The sequence below is a fragment of the Piliocolobus tephrosceles genome, chromosome 8, assembly GCF_002776525.5.
Source record: "Piliocolobus tephrosceles isolate RC106 chromosome 8, ASM277652v3, whole genome shotgun sequence".
Classification (NCBI taxonomy): Eukaryota; Metazoa; Chordata; class Mammalia; order Primates; family Cercopithecidae; genus Piliocolobus; species Piliocolobus tephrosceles.
This window is the reverse complement of record NC_045441.1, coordinates 105,062,491-105,089,635: the sequence shown is the minus strand read 5'-3', so window position 1 is coordinate 105,089,635 and position 27,145 is coordinate 105,062,491. Positions and strand designations below refer to the sequence as shown.

Below are 27,145 nucleotides of genomic sequence, written 5' to 3'. Positions count from 1 at the left end.
AGATCGATAAAAATTCATTTTTATTTATAATTACATATACATACATATATGCAATTGAATATTTAGAAGAAACTATACATTTGCAATCTCTTTTCCATGGTTCTAACCTACTTGGAATATAACCAAGTGACAGCATACAAACAAGTTCTAGATTCTAAACCTGTTTTCCACTGTACTGTAACTGGGGGATGGAACTCAGTAACAGTGACTCCATACGACAGCAAATGATTTTCACCTAGAGGGAGCACCAGACTTCCAAGAGTTGTTGGATGTTGGAGAGGAACATTAGTTTGGAAAAAAGACCTTAAATGATTTTGATACTTCTCCCTACAGTGTATATGCTTCCCTACCCCTCACTGTGATCTACAGCAAGAGTATCAAAGAAACAAGTCTATGGATTTGAAATGGCACGTTGCTCGCATTATGTATTTCAATCTGAAGTTTGTTAAATGTGAACGTGCTGTCAAAAACGCTTTTCACACAATGAAAGAAATATACCTCATGGGCAAACAAGCAGCAATATTCTTTTACTGTCTTGCTTTTGAGACAAGGTCTCACTCTTGTCACCCGGGCTGGAGCGCAGTGACACAATCGCGGCTCACTGCAGCTTTGACCTCCTGGGCTCAAGTTACCCTCTTGCCTCAGCACCCAAGTAGATAAAGAGTACAGGCACACACCACCACACTCATTTTTCAAATTTCTGGTAGAGGCAAGGTCTCGCTGTTGCCCAGGCTGGTCTCAAACTGGGCTCACGCCATCCTCCCGCCTCAGCCTCCGAGTGCCGATTACAGGCATGAGCCACTGCAAGTTGCCAAGCAGCAAGATTCTCGAAAGTCAGAAACCTTAATCCCAATTACGTATTGCTACATTCTTTTCATCTACTTTAATGTTTGCAAATACACACATAAAGTTTTGTCTCCCTGCCTACCTGGCCTAGTCATTTTGGACTCTGTACCTCAAAGCCATAAATAATGTTTCTTCTATTAGAAGAGAAGCACTTTCGGTGTGAAAAAAATCTTTATTTCAAAGTAAAATGCACAAAGTCTCATACAGCAGATAAAATCAGTGTTACTGCTCTCAGACATTAAGGTTAGCAACCTTTCTGGCATATGCTAATTCATCGTGAAGTCCCAATAGCTGAACTGAATGGCTTTTAAGTACAACTGTAAGGTCTCATGGCATAATTCCTTTTGTTGATGCCAGTGACAGGATTTGAAAAGCTACATTCCATTAAAAATTAAAAATACAGCAGCTTTTCCAGGGAACTAGATCCCAAAATTGTATCCAGAACTCTTGTCTAAGATATTAAGTTAAATATCTTGTATGTATATATCATTATAGTAAATCAGTATTTTTGACAACCACAGTGTAAGAAATTAAACTTTGGCTAATAGTTTTCCCCATCATGAAATCAAACTTTTTTGCTGTCTTCGTAAATAAATTATGACCACTTATGACATTACAAACACTTTATACATGTTTACTGATTTACAGAGAATATTTAATAATTAGAACTCACCAGTTTCAATACTGTACATTAAATTATAAGCAATATAATTCCTACTACAAAAGTTATCTAAGTTAATCCAAGATAAAAACCGTCTCAAGAGTTTAAATACATTGAAATAGAAAAAAAACAGAAATTAGAAAATAGGCTTCAAGTTCGGAAAATCTAGAAGAATTCTCCAACATCTGCTCTCTTATCTCGACATTTGCTTCTAGCTTTGGTTCGAGCTTTGAAGGCTGCAGAGTTATATAAATGCTGAAATGAAGAAAAGGAAAAACATGCATCAGTAAGACTTAAGATATTCTTATAAAACTGAAAAAGGGTAAAAGTCACAAAGAAAAGAAATGAACTAATTTGAACCTTTAAATGTTTATAAAATACACACAAAGAATGAAGGAGAAAAACAAAGAGTTAATGGGGGCCAGGTGAGGTGGCTCACACCTGTAATCCCAGCACTCTGGGAGGCCAAGGTGGGTGGATCACGAGGTCAGGAGATCAAGACCATCCTGGCTAACATGGTGAATCCCCGTTTCTACTAAAAATACAAAAAATTAGCCGGGCGTGGTGGCACAAGCCTGTAGTCCCAACTACAAGGGAATCTGAGGCAGGAGAATTGTTTGAACCCAGGAGGCAAAGGTGGCAGTGAGCCGAGATCACACCACTGCACTCCAGCCTGGGCGACAGAACTACAGTTCATCTCAAAAAAAAAAAAAAAAGAGTCAATGGCTATTCCAGCTATTCCATATTCAGAAAAGCACTAATCAACTTGCAAAACACCAAGAAAATAAGACAATTTCAAAAAACAACAGTGAAATAAGAACATCAACATTTAGTTTCATCCAAGAAAAGACAAAACATGACTAATGTGGAAAATAGTCCTACTTGGCTGTCAATTAAAAAAAACAAGGAAAAAAGTGATGAGGTGCCATTTTAATACCAATTAAATTTTTTAAATTATAAAACTTGAAGGTGTCAAATCTTTGTGTAACAACTACGTGCCTTCATTCATTGCTAGAGACAATTTAAATATTGTCTCCAATATTAGAGTAACTTTGGAAGGTAATTTGGCAATACCTTATGCAGGGGATTTCTTCAAAAAAAATGATTCAAAAGAGAAAAGTATGTAAAAATATTAATGTTTCTTACAAAACTTAAAATGCCATACAAGAAACAACTATGTGGATATAAAACTGATAAAATACGCAGGTTCTATAAAATGTAATTAAACACTTCACACCCACCAGAATGGCTATAATTAAAATAATTATTAGTGAGGATGTGGAGAAACTGGCATCTTGCTACACTGCTGATGGGAATGTAAACTGGTGCAGCAGCTATGGAAAAGACTTTGGTGGTTTCTGAGAAAGTTAAATGTAAAACTATCATCTGACCCAGCACAATTCCACTCCTAGGTAATACCTCCCAAAATTGCAAACAGCCTTTCAAAAAAAATTTTGTATGTGAATGTTCAGAGCAACACTATTCACAATGGCCAAAAGATGCAAACAGCCCAAATGTCCATCAACTGTTACAACAGATAAACAAAATGTGATATATATCCATACAATGGAATATTATTCTGCCACAAAAAAGAATAAAGCTCTCTGATTCATGCTACAACATGAACTTCCAAAGCATTATGATAAATGAAAAAAGTCAGACACAAAAGGTTGCATGCTACACAATTCCATTTATATGCAATCTCCAGAAAAAGTAAATCCACAGAGACAGAGAGCAGATTAGTGGTTGCCAGTTGCAGCGGGTAGCAGAAGGGAAGTGACTGCTAATGAAGAGAGGGTTTTCTTTTGAGGTGATAATGTTTTGGAACTAGAGTTGCACAACATCATGAATGTAATAAGTACCATGGAACTGTATACTTTAAAATAGTCTGTTATGTGAATTTCATCTCAACACAAAATAATATATACAAATTAAGGATTTCTGAAATGTAGGTTCGTCGTGGTGGCTCATGCCTGTAATCCCAGCACTTTGGGAGGCCAAAGTGGGTGGATCACCTGAGGTCAGGAGTTCGAGACTAGCCTAGCCAACATGGCAAAATCCCGTCTCTACTAAAAATACAAAAATTAGCTGGGTGTGGTAGTGCACACCTGTAATCCCAGCTATTCAGGAGGCTGAGGCAGGAGAATCGCTTGAACATAGGAGGCAGAGGTTGCAGTGAGCTGAGATTGCGACAAAGCAAGATTCTGTCTCAAAAAAAAAAAAAAAACCAAGAAATGTTAAGTAAAAATGATACTAATTACTCTTTAATGCTACAAACCCTCTTAAGTTTCCTCATTTGTAAAATGAGTCTGGTACTTCACTTAGTAGGCTATTATCTGATCTAAAAGGACTATGTAAATCCTTATTCTTAAACATAAAAACTCCATAGAATAAAAAGAAACAAAATATGAACATCATTCCTATATTAAGATAGGATTATACGTAAAATATACATGTACATATTACATTTTAATGTGTTGTCAAAATATGTTTCATAAAATGAAAGATTTACCCTCATGGGCAAACAAGCTGCAATATTATTTTCTGTTTTCCTTTTGAGACAAGGTCTCACTCCTGTCACCCAGAATGACATATATATATATGTGTGTGTACATATACAAGTGTATTATGTGTGTATATATTTATACGTGTGTGTGTGTGTGTGTATATATATATATGCGCCCCCCACTCTAAATGCTTTCTATATTTTTAGTACAGCTGTTCTATATGAAACATCATGAAAAACTAAAACTCCCAAGTATAGGCAGACACAGGTAACTTGGTGAAACCAGACAGAATCAAAGCTCTGGTGCACTTACTTTATTAAAAATAAAAACAAAACCTACCCTTTCAAAACGAGAAATCTTCATCGTTTTAAGTGTTGCAGCATCAAGCATCACTGGGGGTCCAAGTTCAAATACATTTCGAAGGAATTCATTTGACTTATGTGAAAGAAAAAGGTGGTACAGCTCAGTATTAAACATTATAGCTCTTTTTCACCAGATAGAGTGACTCTGATTCAAATAGAAGTTATGTGGAACCTACAGATATAAATTTAGATCACTTATTTTCTGTTTCTCAATATGAGAGCAAATGTTTTCAATGCCTTGAATCCAAGAAAGCTATGTCAAGCTATTTGCTTTCAGACAGACATCGGTAACAGTCCACCCAACTTTAACAATACAAAGAAAAAAAAAAAGGAACAGCTTCAGATTTATTCAAGTCTACTTTCAAAAATAAGTTTACTGTTTTCTAACATGTGGAAGCACTCTGGATACCTAATTCATTTCAAAAGCCAATTAAGTGAGCTATATTCAAGACTGCTCCCTACTTTAAAAGCAAATATGTAGAAAGGATGAGACTTACCTGTAAGTGGTACTGCATCCCTGATCCAAGAACCTCCTTAAAGGTGTCATAGGTGTGTTTTTTTACCCAGCAATCAATATACATGCGTTCAGGACCAAATTTAATGGTTTCTGTTGGAAAATCCCGTTCCTAACCAATGGAAGAACCAAAATTACCACAGGCACTAAAAAGGCCCAAAGGGATCTAATGTAAACACAATTTCTAAACAGTCATATACGCTGAGATAAATGAACAATATGGCTTAAACTGATACTGTCATACCTGAGATGTAGACAAACTATTGCTATCCTGTATGTAAGGGTACACAATTGGTCTAATTTTGATAAACTTGAAGGCTCAACTGAGTTTCAATAACTATTAAGGCAAAAAACCGCATTGTTGAGAACACCTTTAAATTTCAACATGTCTCAACAAACTTAAAAAAAGGTCAGGTGTTTTTAATGGCCTAGGATGGGAGAGGGAAGAAAGTTGCAAACAGTCAGGAAAACACAATGGCACCACAAACGGGGTGGTGAAATGATGAGCAGCAGGGATCCAGGGAAGAAAGTGAGGGTAAATAGGGTTAACTGACCAAGCAAAAAGGAAAGGTCCAGCAACCAGAGGGCTCCAAGAGGTTCAGGCTAGGTTTATAAGAAAATAAGAGGTAACACTAGAATCTAAGATTTAGTAATGGAACAATTCTGTCAGAAGACCATTTCAAAGATATAACCAAGGGAGTGCAGCCCAAATGACACGGAAATAAAAGTTAGATGGATAAAGAAAAGTCAGCTGGAATAGTGGCAGAACTTGTTAAGAAAACTGGTTACTTAATTCTTTGGTAAATCATGACTATGTCAGAGCAACCAAGAAGGAAGAAGCTGACTGCCACAGGGAGAGGAGAAAGGAGACAGAACTTGAAGGACAAAACCACTCCACCTGCCTTCCAGACATCTACCTCAGCCCCTTCTCACTCAGCAGACAAAGTATATAATGTAATAGAAAAGACCATCAACTCTAGACAACACAGACAGGCAATTTGCGGGCTTGTGATTTCATCAAGTAACTTAACCTTGTTGAGTCTGTTCCTTTGCCCATAAAATGGGGCCATCTTTACCTACACTGCATGAGGGTTATTACAGGTGTAAAAGAGGACATGCCTGTGAGGCAAACACAGTGACCATCCGGTGCATAACATCAGCTCAAAAATAAATAAGTAATAGCAGAGTTATCTTATTTTAACCTTGTTTATTTCAGAAAACATTAAGGCACCAGGAAAGAACTATTTCCCACCAACCCTCTATAAAGTCATCAGCATCCTTACCTATTATCGTCTCTCCTGGTGGTAACAGAGATAGACTTCTGTCCCTCCACAATTCAAGGTTAATCCCAATCTTTTACGTATATAGTCAATCCTCCATATCTGGTTGGTTCTGCATCATGGATTCACAACCAACCATGGATTGAAAATATTCAGGGCCGGGCGCGGTGGCTCAAGCCTGTAATCCCAGCACTTTGGGAGGCCGAGACGGGCGGATCACGAGGTCAGGAGATCGAGATCATCCTGGCTAACACAGTGAAACCCCGTCTCTACTAAAAAATACAAAAAACTAGCCGGGCGAGGTGGCGGGCGCCTGTAGTCCCAGCTACTCCGGAGGCTGAGGCAGAAGAATGGCATAAACCCGGGAGGCGTAGCTTGCAGTGAGCTGAGATCCGGCCACTGCACTCCAGCCCGGGTGACAGAGCGAGACTCCGTCTCAAAAAAAGAAAAAAAGAAAAAAAAAAGAAAATATTCAGAAAAAAATTGCAACTACACTGAACACGTAGACTATTCTTTCTTTTCACTATTCCCTAAACAATAAAGTATAACAACTATTTACACAGCACCTACATTGTATTAAGTATTATAAGTAATCTACAGATGATTTAAAGTACATGTGCATAGGTTATATGCAAATACTATACCATTTTACATCAGGGACTTGAATACTCAAATTTTGGTATCTGAGGGGGATCCTGGCACCAATGCCTCATGGATACTAAGAAACAGACTACATTTTCAGATGCTCCTTTCTCCACTGGTTCCTTCTCCATAAATTGTCTCTATTATCTAGAACAAAACAAAACAACAAACCTTCCCGCAATCCGCCACTACATTCCAACTATCAACTCTCTTCCCCTTCCCATTACAGCCAAGGTTTTTAAAATAGTCAAGGCATACCATCTTCACTTAATCACTTCTCACTTTTCAATCCACTTCAATCTGGCTTTTCCCTCATCAGTCCACTGAAGCTGCTGTTATAAAGGTCACTAAGGACCTAATCGACAGACCTAAGTGAAACTGGTTACTCTCTCACTTGACCTATCTGTATACAGGATTGGGCCACGCTCAAAGAGCACGGAACAGTGGGTTCAAATTTCAGCTCTGCTACTTAACTATTCTTTATTCCTTTGGTCCCCATTTCTCCTTTAAAAGGAGACAATTCTATTGCTTAAGAGGTATAATGAAATGAAATAAGAAAACTATGGCAAAACACCTAAAATATTAAGTGCTCACTGATTTGAAGAATGCATGAGCCTCAAGGAAGGTTTTAAATGAAAAGAAATGGTGTGGCAGCCACTACGACACCTAAGATGTTTATATCTCCCTTGTGGCAGTTGAGCAACTTTCATTTAAAACACCCATCTGAGAAGCTGGGTACTCCAGAAAAAGTTAAGTTCCAGTGAAAAGAAAAAGAGAAACAACCCTTAGCAAGGTTCTGAGGACAGGACTTTCTCAGGCAGGTGCATTGAAGCAGAGGCTGGAGAGACAAGGGAGATCCTGAGATGAAGAAAAGAAGGTGGGCAGGTAGATCACTATGGGATAGGAATGGCTTCCATTTACCTGTGTCTGAGGAATACGCAACAAGGGGCTGTTAATACTGGTGTAGGCTGAAATGTCACTTGTGTCTTCCTCTGAATAATCAGTACTGAGTGCTATGGTTGGCCCAGTTTGAGGGCCAGTAGAGACTCTTACAATCTACTACTCAAAGGTGATGCATCAGGGCAGAAAACTTGAAATCTGGTCCATCCAGAAAATCTAGGGCATGTCATCATATTTTTGAAGGCTATAGTATCTCAAAAAAAATCTAAATATAGGAATAGTTTATAGTTACTTAAAGAAAATGGCTTACTTTAGAGATACTGCCACCCTAATTATAAGACTAATTTCAATTCTTAATATGGATACTTGCTCTAGTTAGGTTTTTTGTTTTTTAGACTATAATATCCAGAGTAAATACAAAATACTACTATAATGTGATAAGTCAGCATTAACCAAAGTATTTAAATCCCAAAGGATCTAATTTGTATCCTAGATTTTACTTTTCTAAAAATAGATTAAAATTAAGAAAGTAGGGTACTAGGCCGGGCGCAGTGGCTCACGCCTGTAATCCCAGCACTTTGGGAGGCCGAGGCGGGCGGATCACAAGGTCAGGAGATCGAGACCACGGTGAAACCCCGTCTCTAATAAAAATACAAAAATTAGCCGGGTACAGTGGCGAGCGCCTGTAGTCCCAGCTACTAGGGAGGCTGAGGCAGGAGAATGGCGTGAACCCAGGAGGCGGAGCTTGCAGTGAGCCGAGATCGTGCCACTGCACTCCAGCCTGGTGGACAGAGTGAGACTCCGTCTCAAAAAAAAAAAAAAAAAAGTAGGGTACTTGTAAGAATTCCCTGGAACATATTAAAACTGGATCTGTTGTGGGGTCTCACTATCTCCAGTTTAAATTCTCATTTTAAATTTTCACAAACACATCAAGTTGAATGACATTTTGAAGATACTCTTAAAATAACTGCTATATCAGATAGCAATAATCTAAGAAACACACCCTTTAAATCCAAAAAATATTTACCTGGGTTACCAAAAACAATTATTAAAGTTTTCAGTTTTCTCCAGTGAGACTATCTTTTGTCCTATAGTTCATTTTAGCCATGCATTCTAAACCAATTTATTTGCCATATAGATTGAAACAGGTTTGAGAATTATAAAAGAAATTCAAGCATCAGATAATGATTTTAAGTGGCCTTGTTAAAATGCTGGGTTTTGTTATTTCGGTTTTTAGCCTCCAGCTTTCCTAGAAAGATCATGAAGACCTCTGGCACGGTGGCTCACACCTGTAATCCCAGCACTTCAGAAGGCCGAAGCGGGTGCATCACGAGGTCAGGAGTTCAAGACTAGCCTGGCCAAGATGGTGAAACCCCGTGTCTACTAAAAATACAAAAAATTAGCCGGGCGTGGTGGTGGGCACCTGTAATCCCAGCTACTCAGAAGGCTGAGGCAAAGAATTACTTGAACCCGGGAGGCGGAGGTTGCAGTGAGCCGAGATCGTGCCACTGCACTCTAGCCTGGCAACAGAGCGAGACTCCATCTCAAATAAATAAATAAATAAACAAACAAAAGACAATGAAGCTGGGTTGGAGTCTAAGGGGTAGGCAATAACTTACTAAATTCACAAAAAATACTGTACACTAAGAATGTATATGCTAAGCACCACTGTTTAAATGACAAATACACCAAGGTCAAATACATTTCTATCACTATGAGTCTTCTGATTTAAAAGAAAAAAAAAAAACTAAAATAAAGTATCTTTATACATCAGCATTAATTTTCCTTTGACAAAAACAAAAGTCTTCACTTACATTGTTAAAAACCTGCTAGGCTGTAAAATGAGATATTATTTTCAAAGGTGAAATCCAATCAACAAAACGGCCCAATTGTCAAGTTTAGCCTGAAACAATCCAATTTCAAAATGAGAAGCTATTACAGCATTTAAGAAGCCTACCTCTACTGCCCTCAGGACATCTCTGAAAACTGACCGCTGCTTTCTCTTGTCCACTTTGGCCCGGTGTTTATTTCCATCTGTTGCCAAGGCCCTAAGCATTTGCGTCAAGGACTCCATGTCTTCATAAAAAAAGTCCTGGTCAAGAAAAGCAATTTTGTTTCCTTTATTGTTTTTCTTTTCTGACCTCATATAGAGCTAACAAAGAACAGTCTACCTTTGGAAAATATCCAGTTGCATAGGGCAATGTAAATCTTCATGGTGTTTAGGGACTAGGCACACATAAACACATATTTTCATGAAATAATCGAACCCAGAAATGCTGACTACAAGATGATGTACTGCAGCAAAACAATTAACATTTCCCTTCCAAGTACATGCATCCAACAAATACTTCTTGTGTTCCCACCATATATGAGACATTACTGGGATTTCGAAATCCAGTGAGAGACAGATATATCAATATAGCTTCCACCCTTGGCTTCCCAATCCCCAAACCAAACATTCACAGAATTCCAATTATTCTTATCCCAAAGGCATAAAGCTACTAGTAGTGCTTTTAAAGCACCTACTTTCTAATTTACTGCCATATTTCAAATAAGCAATAAAGCACATAATTCAGGTGATTAAATTATTTAAGACAAGAACAAGTTTTAATCCCTTTCTGGGGCACAGCTGAAAAATGTATTGAAATTTGCTGTGACCTCAAGCAGATTACGGGCTTCCTTGTCACAGTTAACGTGGCTATGCATTTAAGAAGTCTCTTTTATTTGTGGTGTTTTTATTCCCTAACTCCATTTTACAACCACACTAAAAACTAAAAAATGAGTCAAACTTATTTAGCTGATCAAAACTAGAACAGATACTTCTTACTAAGAAGCCAGGAGATGGGCAATCTCCAGTTCTAGTTTATTCATACATGTTTAACATTTATTGCATTAGAGGTTAAGAATCATTTAACTTATTCAATTAAAATAACAGCTCTTCTGGACCTTCTTGGTTTCTTTTTATGTCTAAAATGAAAAGGATTATTACACTGGTGAAAAATAAGCTTGAAATTAATGTGACAGATATTCTAGCTTTTAAGTACATAAATATCTTCTTGGCATATTTCCAATTACATATTCTTAACTATTCCAACAAATGTTTTCCTCTAATGTTCCAATTCAACCTCCTATATCTAAGTTAGAAACAATACCCATTAATAAGATGCAAAGTGGGTATTAAAACAGACCAAACTGTGTTTAAATTCCAAAGAATCAGCTTGCATCATAACAAGATGGGAATAATTTTATTTATAAAAAACAAGTACATTTCAGGGACTAGCAGTCTCCTACTCATTTTATTGGCTACTTGTTCTTTTACAGTATTCTAAATATATATGTGTGTGTATATCTGTATATGTAAAGGGTTTTTTAATTTGTATAGAAGAATAAATCAAAATTTAAGAAAATTCTATACATTATTTTAATTTGTTCTAAGAAGTGAGAATCACTGCCAGTGATTATCAACTGGGGATGTTCTTATTTGCCACTGGACATCTGACTACATCTGAGACATTTTTGGTTGTCACAACTAGGAGAGGGGGGTGCTATCGGCACCTAGTGGGAGAGAGGCCAAGGATGCTGCAAAGTATCTTTCAACGCACAAGACAGCCCCCCACCCCAACAACAACAAAATATAATCCAGCCCAAAATATCAATAGTGCATGCTGCGGCTGAAAAACTCCACTGTAATATAATCTTAGCAATGGATAAAACCCAATCAAGTTTAGTTTGTGAATCACCAAGTTCAATATCCTATTAAAACTTGAAAAATTAAATGCTAAGTATTTTAGAAAAAAGGCTCTAGAGAGTACTTGGGCATTAAAAAGAAAAAAAAAGGAAGGAAGGAAATAAAATGTAACATGTAACTAAGAACAGGCCATAAACAGCTTTCAAAAGCCTATTAATTGGAGTTTAGGATAATTATATAATAGAGCTGTACCACTCTGGGGCAAATAAAAAATGAGCTCCCAGAGAAATAAATTAATTATCCTAATATACTCTTATCAATAATAAAAAGAAAATAGCAGTCATTACTACACAACAGGGTCAAAAATCCTAGATTAGAATCTCAAATCTACTACTCTCCACACTAAGTTTTATAAATTATAAATCTATCTTATCATCTGAAAAAAAGACAATATCCACCCTCTCCAACAATGGTTGTAAGCATTAAAAAGACATAAAAATAAAATCCCCAATAAATTCTGAAGCATTAACTATTATATCAATATTCTAGATTTGGAGGCATATAGAACTCACAGTTTTAAAAAAATCTGTGTAGCAATCACAACTATATGAGGCAGTTTAATATCGTACCTAAGACACAGGTTTTGCAGTCAGAACATCTAGGTTTGAATCACAAGCTTCCGCCACGTAGATCTATACAACCTGACAGAACTACATTAGCAATCTGTCTCAGGCTCCTCTTATGTAACAGTTATTACCACCCACATCTCATAGGTTTATTATAAGGAATTATTAGAAATATATAAAACACAGGACATAAACATCCATTAAGTTATAGATCTTACTGTTATAAATAGCCTGTTTGAATCTAACACAAAATAAATACAACAAACTGGTCAGCTGAAGATAATTATTTCAAAGCAAAATAAGTTACCAATTAAATGGTTTCAAAAGTTGAATGGAATTAGTATGAAATGAAATCAAAGAAAATTTCTGGAAAAGTTCAGGCAGACAGGTTGAGATGCTTAAGGTCACAAAAACTAACCATTCCCCAAACTATTATTTCTATACAGAAGTCACTGGAACACTCATTATAAACAAAATAAGCTGAGTCTTGGATAGCTAAGTATTAAGAAATCAAAATCACACAAAAGCCTAATATTAAAATAATACTTGAGGCCAGATAGTGGCTCTATATCTATAATCCCAACACTTTGGAAGGAGGAGGGAGGATTGCTTGAGGCCAAAGTCTGAGGCTGCAGTGAGGTATGATCCTGCCACTGCACTCCAGCCTGGGCAACAGAGTGAGACCCTGTCTTTAAAAAGACTTATTTATTTCAATTCCTACTCATCAAGGCAGAATATCTTTGTCAAGGTATGGGGATATTTTTACACAGGGTCAGTTATTATACAAACAAGGGCAAAAAACAAGAAGAATGCTAAGTTGCTGCTTCCAAAGTATAAAATCTAGGTGATTTCAGATTTGGCTCCCAGGAGTATATTTGGTCTTTTATTATCTTTTTTTCTCTCTATGCTGTAGCACTTCCTCTGTCCGCCCAGCTGGGGAATGGAATGGGTGAGACTTGGAAAAGGTCTAACTAGATTTTGTTAAATTTTCCCAAGTTGGGATTGCACCAGCAATGGCTCCCAAGATCTTAATTCTGCCCACCAAATAATGTCTCTCTTATATTAAGTTACTCTAGAGTTCCCAAAAGGCCACTAGCAGACTACTGCCAAACGCAATACTCAATTCAACCAACATTCCAAGTAACAGCTACCACTTATACTGTACCTATCATGTGTTCTCAACAACTCTATGAGGTTGTGACTAATAATTTCTCCATTTAATGATAAGGACACTGAGGCATAGAGAAGTTGCCCAATATTATCCAAGTAGTAAGAGAGAAAGAGATCTGAAGGTAGGCAGAACAGCTCCAGAGTCTACTATTATCTAATTGGTTATATGGCAAACATCCATTAACCTAGAACTCTCACAAAGGAGTAATAATTACTAATTTCAACTTTGAACAGTTTATTATTATTTAACTAACTCATTCATTAAAATCCAACCTAAAAGTTAGCTCTTCGAAAGTTTTTTTCTAAGTCTCTCAGGCAGAATTCGTCACATCACTAGATTTCAGAAAGTAAGTTAGCAAAAGGACTTGAATAATTCAAAACTCATTTGCTGTATGAACCCTATTTCAAATCTGTCCATGTTTTTCACTAACACCCTAGATTTCATTTTTGAACACCCTATAACTATCCCCCAACCAGCACCCACATATAAAAAGCTTATTTAAAAAAAAAAAAAAAGCAAATAAAAACACTAGGTTCTATTTTGTAACCCAGTTCATTTTTGCCCTTGGACAAAAATTCAAGTCAAATGAAGTATGTCTGGATGAGTTCTCCTGGTTATCTTGTGTAATTTATTAAGTTAGAGAAAAGATATGTGGGTTTGTACGTGTGTGTGTGTATATATATGTATGTGTCTATACATATAATGTTTATACAAACTTAAATTCAACACGTATAATTAAAACTGCATTATGACTTCATTTTAAAAATGCATTTCCAAGGAAAAAAACGAAAAGACACTGCCATTTCTGGCCAGTAGAAGAATGTAAGTTTAAAAATTGGGACATCTGGTTTCCATGCCTTGAGGTTAAGAAGGTATTAACTAGCTCAGTAAAATTAAATTAATTGCTAAATTTGAGTCCAATTTCTCACATAAGGAGAATTACCACCTACTGACAACATTAACTTACTTTCCATTCCTACCTACTATCCCTCCAACAAAAGGAGTGTAGGGGAGAAGAGAGTCCCTTCACACACAAAAATTTTAAGACTGTAAACTTTCTTCAATACAGGCCTAGAATGGAATGTGAATGACTATACATGGCAGAACTGTATTAATCCTGTTTGGGACTGTTCACTGTTAAATAACTTATTTAAATGCAAAAAAGTTTCATTCTGAAAATATACTCTTTCTCCTTAAATTAAAAAGCAGCTAGTAAGCAATTCAAGGTTGGCAATAATATCTACTATTTAGTTACCCATTTCCCAAATGTTTAGTTTTCTTATTGGATCCTTCACAGATTCGGTGTGAAGGCAGTCAAACCTGCTCCTCATTTCTAAATATCAGCACAGTATCTGAATCACATATCTTAAGAATAAATTCTCCCTTCCAATGGTAAGATTTGAGGCATTCCTTTATCTTAGCAATCCTTAAAACAGAGATGACAAACTAGGGCTACCAAATGACCCAGTTTGCCCAAATTAAAGGATTTCCTGGAACATAAGATGGTAGGCACTAAATCAAAAATAGGTACAAAGCAAACTGGGTCGGCTGATCAAACTATCACAAACTCAAATCCCTTCGAGAGCCAAGCCATGGTAACTAACATCTGTGAGTGAACAAGTGAATGGGTAACTGCAAAGCACATGTCCCAGTCTAATGAGCAGTGTTTCTTTCCATCTTTGGCTTAGAGAAGTTACTGAACCCATCTCATCCCAAACCTATGATGACTTAATATTTTATTCATTTGTTTGATATTAATTATGAAGTATCACACGCCTTCACTAGCTTGATATATCGGGTATCTGAGAAATCCAAGCAGTTCCATACAGATTACACTAGAAAAAACTCTCTCCATGAGCATCCCTAAACTGCAGTTCTACAGACAGCAAAAATTAAGTATAATGAACCACAGTCAAACACTGCTCTACCAACCCCTACTGGTTTCCGCTCTCTAAAATATTATACCACCACCGCCAAGAAGCAGGGAAATAAATCACTGGGTTCTCAAGCTGGCCACGTTCCAAAGTTATTGTCCAATTCTCAATTGCAAGGTAATGATGGAACAATGGGCCTTGTGACACAAGCTTTTTCCTCTGGCCAGTTAGATACTTACACTCTCTATTCCTCTGGCCAATTCAAACAGAAGTGCCAAAGATTCACCAGCAGCTATTCTCATGTTTACATCATCACAAGAGAGGAGGCTTGGAAGCTTATGGAAATGCCTAAAAAACAGTTAGTCATTACTATGTGAATACAACCAATTACGTCCACTAAATGTTGCTTTTATAAAACATGAAACTAAAAATACATACATCTCAAGCTTTTTCTTCACTTCATTGATTGGGCATATGGTCAGCAGTAGTGTCCATGCAAGAAGCGAGCTGATATGAAGCACTGTATTAGGGGTGCTGCAAATAACAGTAGTGTCTTTCTCTTTGAGATAGGACTTAGTGAAGACATTTTCAAAACATTCCAGAGTTGAGTACAGTTCCTAATGCATAATAATATGAAGTAAGATAACCACCTTAAATTAGAAATAACCACAGATAACTAGAATCAAAGGTTTTTACTTACAGTAATGTCATCTGTGGCAATAAAACAGCAAACACCAAAGCAAGTTGCACACTAAAAAAAAATATATATATATATATAGACATTAATGATTTTATTTATCAATTCTACATCTTCCTGCTTTTATAATTCAATGTGAAAATGTTCTCAGCAACATGATATATTAGGTCCCAAGCATTATATATAAAAGAGGTGAGGAGAGAAAGAATACTGAACTAAGATCAAAGGAAGTGCGTTTCAGTTCAAGCTCTGCTACCAAATTCACAGCATGACTTTAACAAAGTGATTCTGTTCTTCTTCAGTCTTCTTTTATTGATCCATAAAATCAAAAGCATGCAAAAGAATTACATAATTTCTAAAACAATTGCAGCTCCATAACCTATGATTTAAATTACTGAATTAATTTTATGAGTCTATGTCAGTAAAGCATTCTGAAAGGGTGAACTATCCCCTCGTTTCCTTTCTGTATGCTTTACAGGTGCTTACTGGATCATTTCAAACTTCAACTGAAATTCAAAGATAGAAAGCTCAGACATATGAGATAAAGAAGCCTGCCCTCTCTATTAAAAAGCCTTTAAAACACATTACAATTCCACTGGTTTTTTAGCTGTTAAAACTATCTATATTCTTTTGTTCTTATGAAGACTCTACTATGAAAACTTCTAAAAGAAATCAGCTTCTAAGAAATAAGCACACAGGAGCAGAAATTTCATAAAACATAAATAGCTGTCTTCAAACTTCCCACCTAATTAATTAATTAATCCCATTAATTCAAATTTCACTTATTCTGGATTACGCTGAAAAGGGCCGGGAATCATATAATTGCCTTTTGTTTGCGGAGGGGAAGGGCTAAACAAAAGTGAGTACACTGTATGATTAGACAGGTAAAGCTTATCGAATAAAACACTTAGAACACAATACTTACACAAGCCATCTACCTGCAACATAAACAGAAGCCTTCGATTCTCAGAAAATTTGTTTTAACAAATTAATCCGTATAAAAACAGAATTTGTAATCTGAGATTTTATTATTCTCCATTTCCCCTTTCTCCACATTTTGTTACTAAAATTCCCTCATGTTGTTCCAAGTATTATTAAAGCTTTAAGTCTTTAAAGTCACCATTGGCATCAGGCCCAAGTTTCAGTCAGTTCTGTTCCGGTACTATGAGGATATCTGTGATATTAATCTGCTTGGTGTCACTATTTTATTTTCATTATATCATCCTGGTAAAAACTGAACACTGTTAAAATTTAAAAGTAGCCGAAGCATTAAAGGAAATTTTCAATCCATAATCCCTTCTGCTAAGTAAGCAGCAGAAGCAAGGCTACATGGTTCCTTTTTGATGACTCTAAGAAAAACAGCCAATTAAAAACTAGAACCCATAATCTCACACTTTTGAGAGACTAAGGCAGAGCCCAGATATGGGCTCACACCCATAATCTCAACACTTTTGAGAGACTAAGGCAGGGGGATCACTCGAGCCCAGGAGCTCAAGGCCAGCCTGGGCAATACAGCAAGACCCATCTCTACAAAAAATTTAAAGTGAGCCAGACATGGTGGCACATGCCTATAGTCCCAGCTGCACAGGAGGCTGAGGCAGGAGGATAACCTGAGCCCAGCAGGTGGAGGCTGCAGTGAGCCATGATTGTGCTACTGCACTCCAACCTGGGTAGGAGAGTGAGACCCTGTCAAAAAAAAAAAAAAACCCTAGGATTGCCTCAATTTAATAAGGATTCCATCTGCTAAACAGGGAGACTAACGTTTTTTAAAAATTCACAGCAACTCCGAAGTGTGAAAAAGAAAATGCCTTTAAATGAACAAAAAACTCGCATACAATCAAAATTAAGTGACTGCTCCAAAAATCTACCCAGCAGAGTGTCTTCTGTCATTCTAGTACGAAATTATACCCATAGTTCCACATGATTTAAAAGTTGCATATATTCACCCAAAAAGAAGAAAAGAAAAAGTTAAGTAGCAAAAGCTAATTAAATATTTCAGGATTACTAACTACTGGAGGGCACGGAGATTACTATGAAGTTGCCAAACTCCAATTTCTTTGCCTCCAGGGCAAACAGCTAGACTATTCCCAGCTTCCATATGGCTGGTAAGCCAAGGAACTAGATGCAAAAGTGACATGCTCTGTCTGAGTCTGTCACCTAGCTAACGTGGCTGCCATATGGAGAGAACCTACAGGTGGGTGGAGCTGCAATGGAGGCCTGGGGTTCCAGCCAATTTGCATTGGGTGGTGATGATAAGAAGAAGAAATACATTTGTACCAAGCTACTTAGACAAAGATTAATGTCACTTAAGTAATACTAATAAGGAAGCTGATTCGGATAATCAATATTACAAGTATTAAAATGTTTCAAGCTTAAACTGATTCACTTGTTTAAAAAAACAGTTTAGGATCACACGTTATTTTCCCAAATCCACTAAGACCACATCAGATGTTTCTGTGACAAAGTAAAACATGTCCATATGATCATTTGTATCACTTATTGCCACACTAAAAACAAAATATAAAACCCCCAAAACCCAAAATCTAAAGTCAAGTGTTACAAGAGGTAAACATCCAACAATCAGAGAATGAAAGCTTTCTCGAACCCCAAAATTGGAAGACTATTTTGCAAGTCAGAATTTCAGAGTTTCCTATGTCTACCCAAACCCAGAAATATAAAATTAATTATTATTATTTTTTTAAGATGCAGTGTCTGGCTTTGTCTCAGGCTACAGTTCAGTGGCATGATCATAGCTCACTGCTGCCTCAAACTCCTGGACTTACAAGATCCTCTCTCTTGCCTCAGCCTCCTGAGTAGCTGGTATGGTACTATAGGTGCACCATGTCTGGTTATCATGAATAGACAGATCTATAAATATAAATATCTTATACTTACAGTTTGCCTAGCCTGGATACTAGCCGACCCATCACAAATGATTTTCTTTAGGATTGGTCCAAGAGTTTTCAAAATCTCTTCACTTTCAATGCCAGGGCCCAGCTGAATACAAAGAACAGATGCTAATGCTGCAGCTGCGCGTTGCTCATCACTCTTACCTATAAAAGCAGCCAAGATGCAATCACGATAGTCTTTTCAGTAGACTCACTTACTAAGACAGTAATTTCCCAAATTTGATCAATGACAAAATAGCATTTACCAGTTTTGAAACCCCATGCTCCAGGCTTTGATGCAAGTTACAAACTTAGGCTCAAACTATAGAGACAGACAGACCTCAGTCAAATCCTAGATTCCACTTAGTAGCCAAACGATCATCGATTAATTACTCTTATTCTCTAGGGTTCCTCATCTGTAAAATGGAGATTAATATCTATCTTAAGGGAGTATTTTAACAGTTCAACTAAATGTGTTTCAAGCCAATTTCTGTCTTCAAACTCCTTAATGTACTCATATAAACAGTGCTCAAATTGCCCTTGAATTAATCTCCTAAGCATTTCAGGTGTACACAGTCCATCAGGTAAACCTTCAGGGTTTCCCCACCAACATTTTTTTAAATAAATACAGGATTAAAAATAACTCTTTAAGACCATAAAAAATACATTTATTAACTTTTTTTTTTTTTTGAGACAGGGTCTCACTGTCACTCAAGCTGGAATGCAGTGGTGCAAAAAATACATTTATATAAAGGTAACTATAAATTAACTCTTGAGAACTGTATATACCACAGGTGAGGTGTGGGGCAAATACTAACCTTAAACTATTACCTGATAAATTAACAATGTAAAAAATATGCAAGCTAAAATGGAATTTTTAAAGGTCATCTAGTCCAACAACCATTATAGCATACAGTTTGAATGTAAAACACCTTTAATAGAGCCATTGTGTTATTTTTTAAAAGTTGGGTCTGCTATCAACTATACCAATAACAAGATATATAAGCTTAGATCCATCTCAGTTTTCCTAGGCCTTTCTTTATTCTATTCAATGGAAGAGGTGAATTTGATCAAAGGTTTCACTTACAACAAAATTTTTTACTCTCAGGTAAAATGAGAAAAATAAGAATATAAAGCTTAGTTCATTCAATTTTTTAAAAGTGCATTTCTACATTTTTGGTGCTAGAATATTTTGCTAATAAAATAATGATAGTGGAAGATAATTATTTTCATAATGTTCTTACTTGGCTAAGTTGGCAGACACCAAATCTTGCTTTGTTTCATTTGTTATAATAGAAACCAAGTATTGCTTTGTTGCCCAGGTGGTCTCCAACTCCTGGCTTCCAGCGACCCTCCCACCTCCGTCTCCCAAAGTGCCAGAATTGCAGATGTGAACCACCATGCCTGGTCACAAGTCTTTTTAAATTTGGTGGTCCTAAATCTGATAAGTCTGGTAACACTGGACTTTAAGGTCTGACAAAATTATCTTTACGATCTCTCTTTGGTCTTAAAAGTTCTATCACTGTAACAACTTGAATTCCAGAATTTCTATTACAAAGTTCTAGAATTCAAGTATTCCAAGGGATATCCTGAAAATGATGTAATTTACAGGTATAATCAATGTTTTATGTAAGTGCAAGGGAAAATGAGCTAGATGTCTGACATACACTTTCAAGCTTTTCTGGTAACAAGAGAATGACCATCACCTCTACTGATACAAAAAAGGATGATGACAATCTACCCCAATCCTTCTTAGTTTCAAGCTTTTTTTTTTTTTTACGTAAAACAAAAAGTTCTAACAAGCCTCATTTTGAACTATAACAAGATGGTGTACTCCTTGACTATTAGAAAATTTTAAGAGTAGACCAGTGTTACAGTGCTATTACTGAATGTTACCAAAAAGAAGTTAACATACTTCTTATTAGTATTAGTTCTATGTCTGTGACTCAAAAATAAGGGCATTACCTTTTTTCAGGCAGCGTTCAATGCTATCAGTTAAAGTCATTCTTCTTTCCAGAATAAATTCATACAGCATTTTTGAAGCCAGTGCATTTTTAATACCTTCAAGAGCTGCTTGCCTTGTCTTCGCACTATTTAACACCCAATGTAAGAGAAAAAGATCCAGTTGGAGTATATAATACTTTTTAAAATCTTATTTCCTTCTAAACTTTATCTATGTATAGACTTTTTAAATCTAATTCTCATCAAGTTCTAACCATTTGTCAATAATATAATTTAATTTCCATCTATGACTCACCTTATTACACAAAACACTTAAGGCCACTTTATATCATGGCATTTTTTTTAGTTTGATAGCCACAACTTTAAATGCCTACATAATATTTTATCGTTTCAATGTATGAGTATAGTTTCAATGTATTATTTTCCTATATTACATATTTAAGTAAATTTACACTTTTTAAAAAACTATAAACGTCTAGAATTGCATCTTCAGGGCTTTTTAATTCTATTAAGGTCAGTTCTGAAGCTACAGTGAAGAAAAACAATCTAGCTTTGACATTTTTTCATATTATAACATTAGTAGACAAGCAGCTTAAAGCAAGTTTTCATTATGTTTTAATTCAACAAATTCATTTATATTATAATCAAATAGAGTTATGTATGTGCTGTTATGCTAGAACAATTACTAATCTGACTCAATCTAAACTCTAATGGCATGTTACCACACACATTAAAGTCCAATGGAACAAGAAACATGATCCAAAGTAAACAAATTAACCTTCTGGAAAAATAGATTGCTATTATCTGAGAGCTGCACAAATTATATATATGTAAGGTAGCTGATTAGAATCACACAGAATAATCATTTCTCTTAGCTTTTGACTAAGATCAAGCATAGAATCACACAAAATGGAGTTTCCAGTATTGCCTACCTCTTATCCAGGGTCAGGTCAATTAATCCTTTCAACTTGTACTCTAGGTCTTCTTGAGTTCCTTCCTCATCAAGGACTTCTGGTCCTAAGAAATAATATAAACCAGCCATCATAAAGTAAAAGAAAAAAAGACAGGGAACAATAGTATACCTTAGCTACAAGAATTCCTCCACCTGAAACATTTTATCTAAAGTCGCAAATTTAAATTTAAAACTCATACCATCTTCAGCAAAACTGGAAGGATCACTATAACCACTGCAATGGCTCATTGTTTCAATCGATGCATCTTCATCACTAAAAGGTTGAACATTTCGATGCTGGCCACCTATTAGGTAAAAGAGGAAAAAGATAAGTTATTTTATTGGCATATATCTAAATATTTAACTTTGGAATTTTTAAGTTTACTTAAGAGAAATCCAGTAATAAAACCACAGACTCATATAAAAAGAGAGAATTTTATCACAAGTGAACATTCTTAAATATTCTTAAACTAAGTCAGTTCACCTAATACGTATTTCAAAGCACCAATGATGTATCAACTATACGCATCAGTCCTCTAACAAGAGGCATTCTTTTTTTTTTTTTAATGTCCCTATCACCCAGGCTGGAGTGCAGTGGCGCAATCTTGGTTCACTGCAACCTCCACCTCCCGGGTTCAGGCAATTCTCCTGCCCCAGCCTCCTAAGCAGCTGGGATTACAGGCAAATTTTTTGTGTATTTTTAGTAGAGACAGGGTTTCACCATGTTGGTCAGGCTGGTCTCGAACTCCTGACCTCGTGAACCACCCACGTGATCCACCCACCTCGGCCTCCAAAATGCTGAGATTACAGGTGTGAGTCACTGCGCCCCCAGCTGAGGCACTCATTTTTTTATGACACCAAAACTGATAGGAAGGTGGGTGGTGGCTCCGGCCTGCAATCCTAGCACTTTGGGAGGCCTAGGAAGGTGGATCACCCGAGGTCAGGAATTTGAGACCTGCCTGGCCAACATGGTGAAACCCCGTCTCTACTAAGAATAGAAAAATTAGCCCGGCGTGGTGGTGCACGCCTATAGTCCCAGCAACTCGGGAGGCTGAGGCAGAAGAATCGCTCTGCCCGGGAGGCAGACGCTGCAGTGAGCCGAGATGGTGCCACTGCACTCCAGCCTGGGCAACAGGCCAAGACCTTGTCTCAAAAAAAACTGATATGAAGATGAAAAAATTACTTCCAGACTATGATTTCAAATCATGAAAACAGATCCAGAAATAGAGTGTTGTATCATAGATAATCATAAGAGTAAGACAAATACATTTTCCAATGAGAATGGCTGGGCTTAGCAAACATGAACTGGTGAATAGGTTTTTAGGTTACACATGTCTTATGTTGAGGGGAATTAAGGAGTTAAGACAGGGCAGTTTTAAAGACAACTTAAAGTGAGAGAAGAAAAAAAGGCTTAAAATAGAAGTTTTGGTATTTGATATAGTATAAAAGCCTATCAGATAAACTACCTTTAAGGGAAAGGTTCTATACAACGTGCAAGAGTTTAAAAGTACCAATGCTGGCTGGGTGAGGTGGCTCACACATATAATCCCAGCACTTTGGGAGGCTTAGGCTGGCAGATCACCTGAGGTCAGGAGTTCGAGACCAGCCTGGCCAACATGGCAAAACCCAGTCTCTACTAAAAATACAAAAATTAGCTGGGCCTGGTGGCAGGCGCCTGTAATCCCAGCTATTTGGGAGGCTGAGGCAGGAGAATCGCTTGAATCCAGGCGGCACAGATTGCAGTGAGCCAAGATAGCACCATTGCACTCCCTGCCTGGGCGACAAGAGTGAAACTCGGTCTCAAAAAAAAAAAAAAAAAAAAAAAGTACCAATGCTGTTACTAAAAAAAATAAAATCTTTTTAAAAACTAGAATCTTTCTTTCAACTTCATTAACTTCAGGAATAAATACACAGTTGCTTAGGGATTTTGCATTAATAAAAGGCCTGCCAAGTCATGCACTACAATCAGCACTGAGTTAAGTCCCAAATTCTGCCCTAAAAGTGACAGTGAGTCACCTGATTAACCTCTGAACCTAATTCCCTTTCAGTAAAATCAAAGTTCCTATGTTCAAATGTCTCCACCCTAAGAGTTTTGTTTTTGTTTTTTTTAATGCTCCAAATTTAAGCCTGTTACTGTTGGGCTGGATTTTTTTTTAAAGGAGTTATCTTTTTTTAAAATCAAAACAGAGAATTTAGCAGATTTTTAAATTAACACAGCAAGCAAGTGGCCTTCAGATTTGCTTGCATGGTGCCAAAGTAGTAAACCATAAAGATTAAGTAATGAAGCCAAAATCTCAACATTTCTTAGAGTGCTTAGGACAGGAATAAACAAAGACCTATGACATCATACTCTATTTCTGGATCTATCTTCCTCGTGTTTATGGCTGAAGTCATGGCAATAGATGAGTGTCATCTGATTAATTTTATTAACATTTATTCACAAGTCAATTCACAGTTTTTCTTTTTCATAGCCTATTTCTGAGAGTATTCCTCCTATGCAGCTCTTACTCTGGTCCCTTAACTCATCAGTATTAATGATTTCTAAGATTTGAGGGAAAGAAAAAAAATACACACATACAAATATCAAGAAAAAAAAACCCTGTATGAATGTCTGATATCTAGGTCAAACTCACCCACGCTGTGAGCCTAAGTACCATGAAAGAGACGGCACTCTAGGTACATAAATTATTTCTAGAGGGCTTACTAACAAGGTTTTGTTCTTTCTTGAAAACATTCTCTTTAAATTAAGTGCTATGACATACCTGTATAAAAGAAGTCAATTTTATTACCTTCCTAAAACTCTCCACTAACATAAAAAATAGTTTAAATGGAAAAGTCATTAAAGTAATAATGACAATTTGGTTATATAGTGGAGACCTCATTTGAATCCCATTTCTTCTAGATGTCATTTAAAAATACCAATTAGGTAAGTGGCTTGTAAGTAAGCAAAAGTTTGTGTAATTTTCCATCTCTTCTACTCAACTATTATTTATTAATTGTTTATTAAAGACGTAAAACATTCACATGGGACCAAGTTAAAGTTTCAAAAAGTAAATCTCACCCCATCCCTTTCCCCAGTTCCACTTCTAAGAGGCAACCACAGTTAACAAGTTCTAGCACATACTTCCAAAGATATTCAAAGCATGTATTGTGTTATAAATTAATCAAAGAATAATTTTCCATTTGTTTACATATGCTAAAATTCAGTGGTGAAATGGATCTTTTCTACTAAAATAGTGAAAAGGTAGCAGCAATAAAGTTGATGAAAGGTCACAAAAGAGCCCTGAGGCAAAATTTAAAAGGCAATCCCCGCACAGCCACCAGAAGCCTGTATAGGTACCGTAAGCACAAAAACGGAAGGAGGCTTGCCCAGAAACTTTAGACGGGAATAAAGGTTTGTGCGTGATCTAGGCCATTACTAATATCATTACAACTTTCAAACTTTAGCTGTCAAACTTTTCCATTTCATCAACAAAAGGGTAAAAGAATAAAATAAATATCTTCTAGAAAGAATTAAAATGTTTGATTCAGATGAGGAAAAGCTGAAACACAGTGGTAAGAAATGTCCTCAGACCAGGCACTGTCCCAGCATCGTGAGGCTGAGGCAGGAGGATCCCTGGGGACGAGGGACTTGTGACCAGCCTGGCCAACACAGACCTTGTCTCTACAAAAAATGTAAAAAATAGCCAGGAATGGTGTCACATGCCCATAGTCCTAGCTACAGAAGGCTGAGGTGGGAGAATTGCTTGAGACCAGGAGTTAAGACGTTGCAGTGAGCTATGATCACACCACACTGCACTCCAGTCTAGGCGACACAGACAGACTCCCTTCCCCTTAAAAAAAAAAAAAAAAGTATCCTCAATTCACGTAAAGCAACCAGAGGCCACAATAAACTAATTACATATTTTACATCTTGATAAAGAACGAATTTCATCAACATGGAGAGCATTCAAAATAAAGAGGCACCTAAAAAAATGGAAAAGATTGCTGTTTTAAGAATCCCTCCCTATGGTCAAGTATTAAATGTTTAATACATGATCACGAGTTTTTGAGCTTTCTAAATGCCAGTTTCCAATAACCTTTAACAACATAACGCGCATATTTACTTTTCTTGTGAACAAAGGCATATCGTTCTGAGTGGCAGCCGTGGCAGAGTGACAACTGTGTTCAAAAATACCTAATGGCTAATAGTTCCAGTACGATAACGTCGGAGAATACTCCAATATTTAACTCCTGTTTAAATTTCTAAATAAAATATTACCCAGGTTATTTAATACTCGATTTGAGTTTATTGGGGTCTCTCCTAGAAGGGCCTTCCAATTCCAATTGGAATCCCTTTTCTTAATCATATGGTAAGTAGAAAACCATAAATTCAGTTAAGCACCTACCCATCCCACCCAGGAAAAACTTCAACTTCGTAGCGAGGGCACAATAACCTCAACTTTTAGCCAACTGTAACCTAAGCTCCCCAACACCCTGCCTCTCTGGGGCTCACTGCAGAGAACATATAGAATGCAGCACAAAGGAGAACGCGTTTCTTTCCCCTGTGAGCAGGAGGTCGCCTCGGGTGACCGCAGAGGTGCTAGAGGTTCGGGGCTTCTGCAGGTGCCAGTTAGGGGCAGGAGCACAGCCTAGGGGGGAGAAAGTGGTCCCCCCGCCTCCGAGGCCTCCGCCTGGCCAGGTGGATAGGCGGGACGGAAAACTTCCCCGAAGCCTCTGCGTCACCCCGGGCCCACAGCGCAAGGCCCAGGCCGCGTGACGCAAGAGCCCGTCCAAACCCGCCGGACGTTTGGCATCCCAGAAGCTCCATACTGGAGCCGGGGGCTCAAAGGCGGCCAGTGACGGCATGGACCCAACTCCCTGTTCTTCCCCACCCGTGGTCAGGGAGAGATCGGGAGAGATCGCCGCAGAGAAAGGAACTCTCCTTTCCCGCCCAGCTCCCGGTCAGCCCCTGTTCCCACACACTCTCAGGCCCATGGACCCATTCCTCCCCGCCCCCACAGCCAGTGCCCAAGAGTCCGGTTCGCACGCCAGATCTACATCGCGCGAGGAACGGCGCCCAGGGCACGCTGGGAATTGTAGTTCAGCGGCCAAACCACGCACCCTGGAAACGCAAACGTGTAGAGCAGAGAAAGAACTACAACTCCCACCGTGCCCAAGAATGGGAGCCTCGCCAGCCTGGCCGGCAACCGGGATGCCGGCGGCGGGGATACCCCTTACCTGCTGTCGCCGCCGCCGCTGCAGCTGCTCCGGAGCCGCCGCCGCCAGCACTGCCACCGCGGTGGGGAGTGTTCCGCTTCTTGTTCTTCGGCATCGTGGGACGCCCGGTGCCGCCTAGAGTCGGAGCTTAGCGAGGATCAGCCGATGGAGCTGCACTTTTTACTCGTGCGTCTGTGCGGCGGGCGGCTGAGAGGCGAGTCTTCGGCTAACAACAGAGGCGAGAAACGGCGGGGGTAAGAGTGGGCGGTGGCGGCAGCAGAAATCCCCGTGAAGAGCTGTGATCGGAAACGATACATGTTTCTCTTTAGCGCGGGAGCTAAGGCGGGGCAGGCGAGGCCTCGACGCCTTAAGTAGC

The 27,145-nt window shown here is 37.8% G+C and overlaps 1 protein-coding gene across 1 annotated transcript; it reads right to left on the bottom strand.

Moving 5' to 3' along the window:
• Positions 1-6: 6 nt before the first annotated feature.
• Positions 7-27,140, bottom strand: IFRD1 (interferon related developmental regulator 1). The gene is made up of 12 exons (XM_023228164.2): positions 26,791-27,140; positions 21,771-21,875; positions 21,551-21,635; positions 20,622-20,746; positions 18,664-18,821; positions 15,772-15,822; positions 15,510-15,688; positions 15,311-15,419; positions 9,670-9,804; positions 4,874-5,002; positions 4,354-4,449; positions 7-1,762 (listed from the first exon to the last, which is right to left on the bottom strand). Exons 1-12 carry the CDS (start codon positions 26,882-26,884, stop codon positions 1,673-1,675), a joined length of 1,356 nt encoding a protein of 451 aa, XP_023083932.2. The 5' UTR covers positions 26,885-27,140; the 3' UTR covers positions 7-1,672.
• Between the last annotated feature and the right edge of the window lie 5 nt (positions 27,141-27,145).

Coding starts and splice junctions, on each gene's coding strand:
- IFRD1 (XM_023228164.2), bottom strand. CDS start 26,884: ATGCCGAAGAACAAGAAGCGGAACACTCCCCACCGCGGTGGCAGTGCT. Junction 20,747..21,550: donor GACCTGACCCTGGATAAGAG/GTAGGCAATACT, acceptor GGTGTTAAATAG/TGCGAAGACAAGGCAAGCAG. Junction 5,003..9,669: donor ATGTCCTGAGGGCAGTAGAG/GTAGGCTTCTTA, acceptor TCCATTGGTTAG/GAACGGGATTTTCCAACAGA.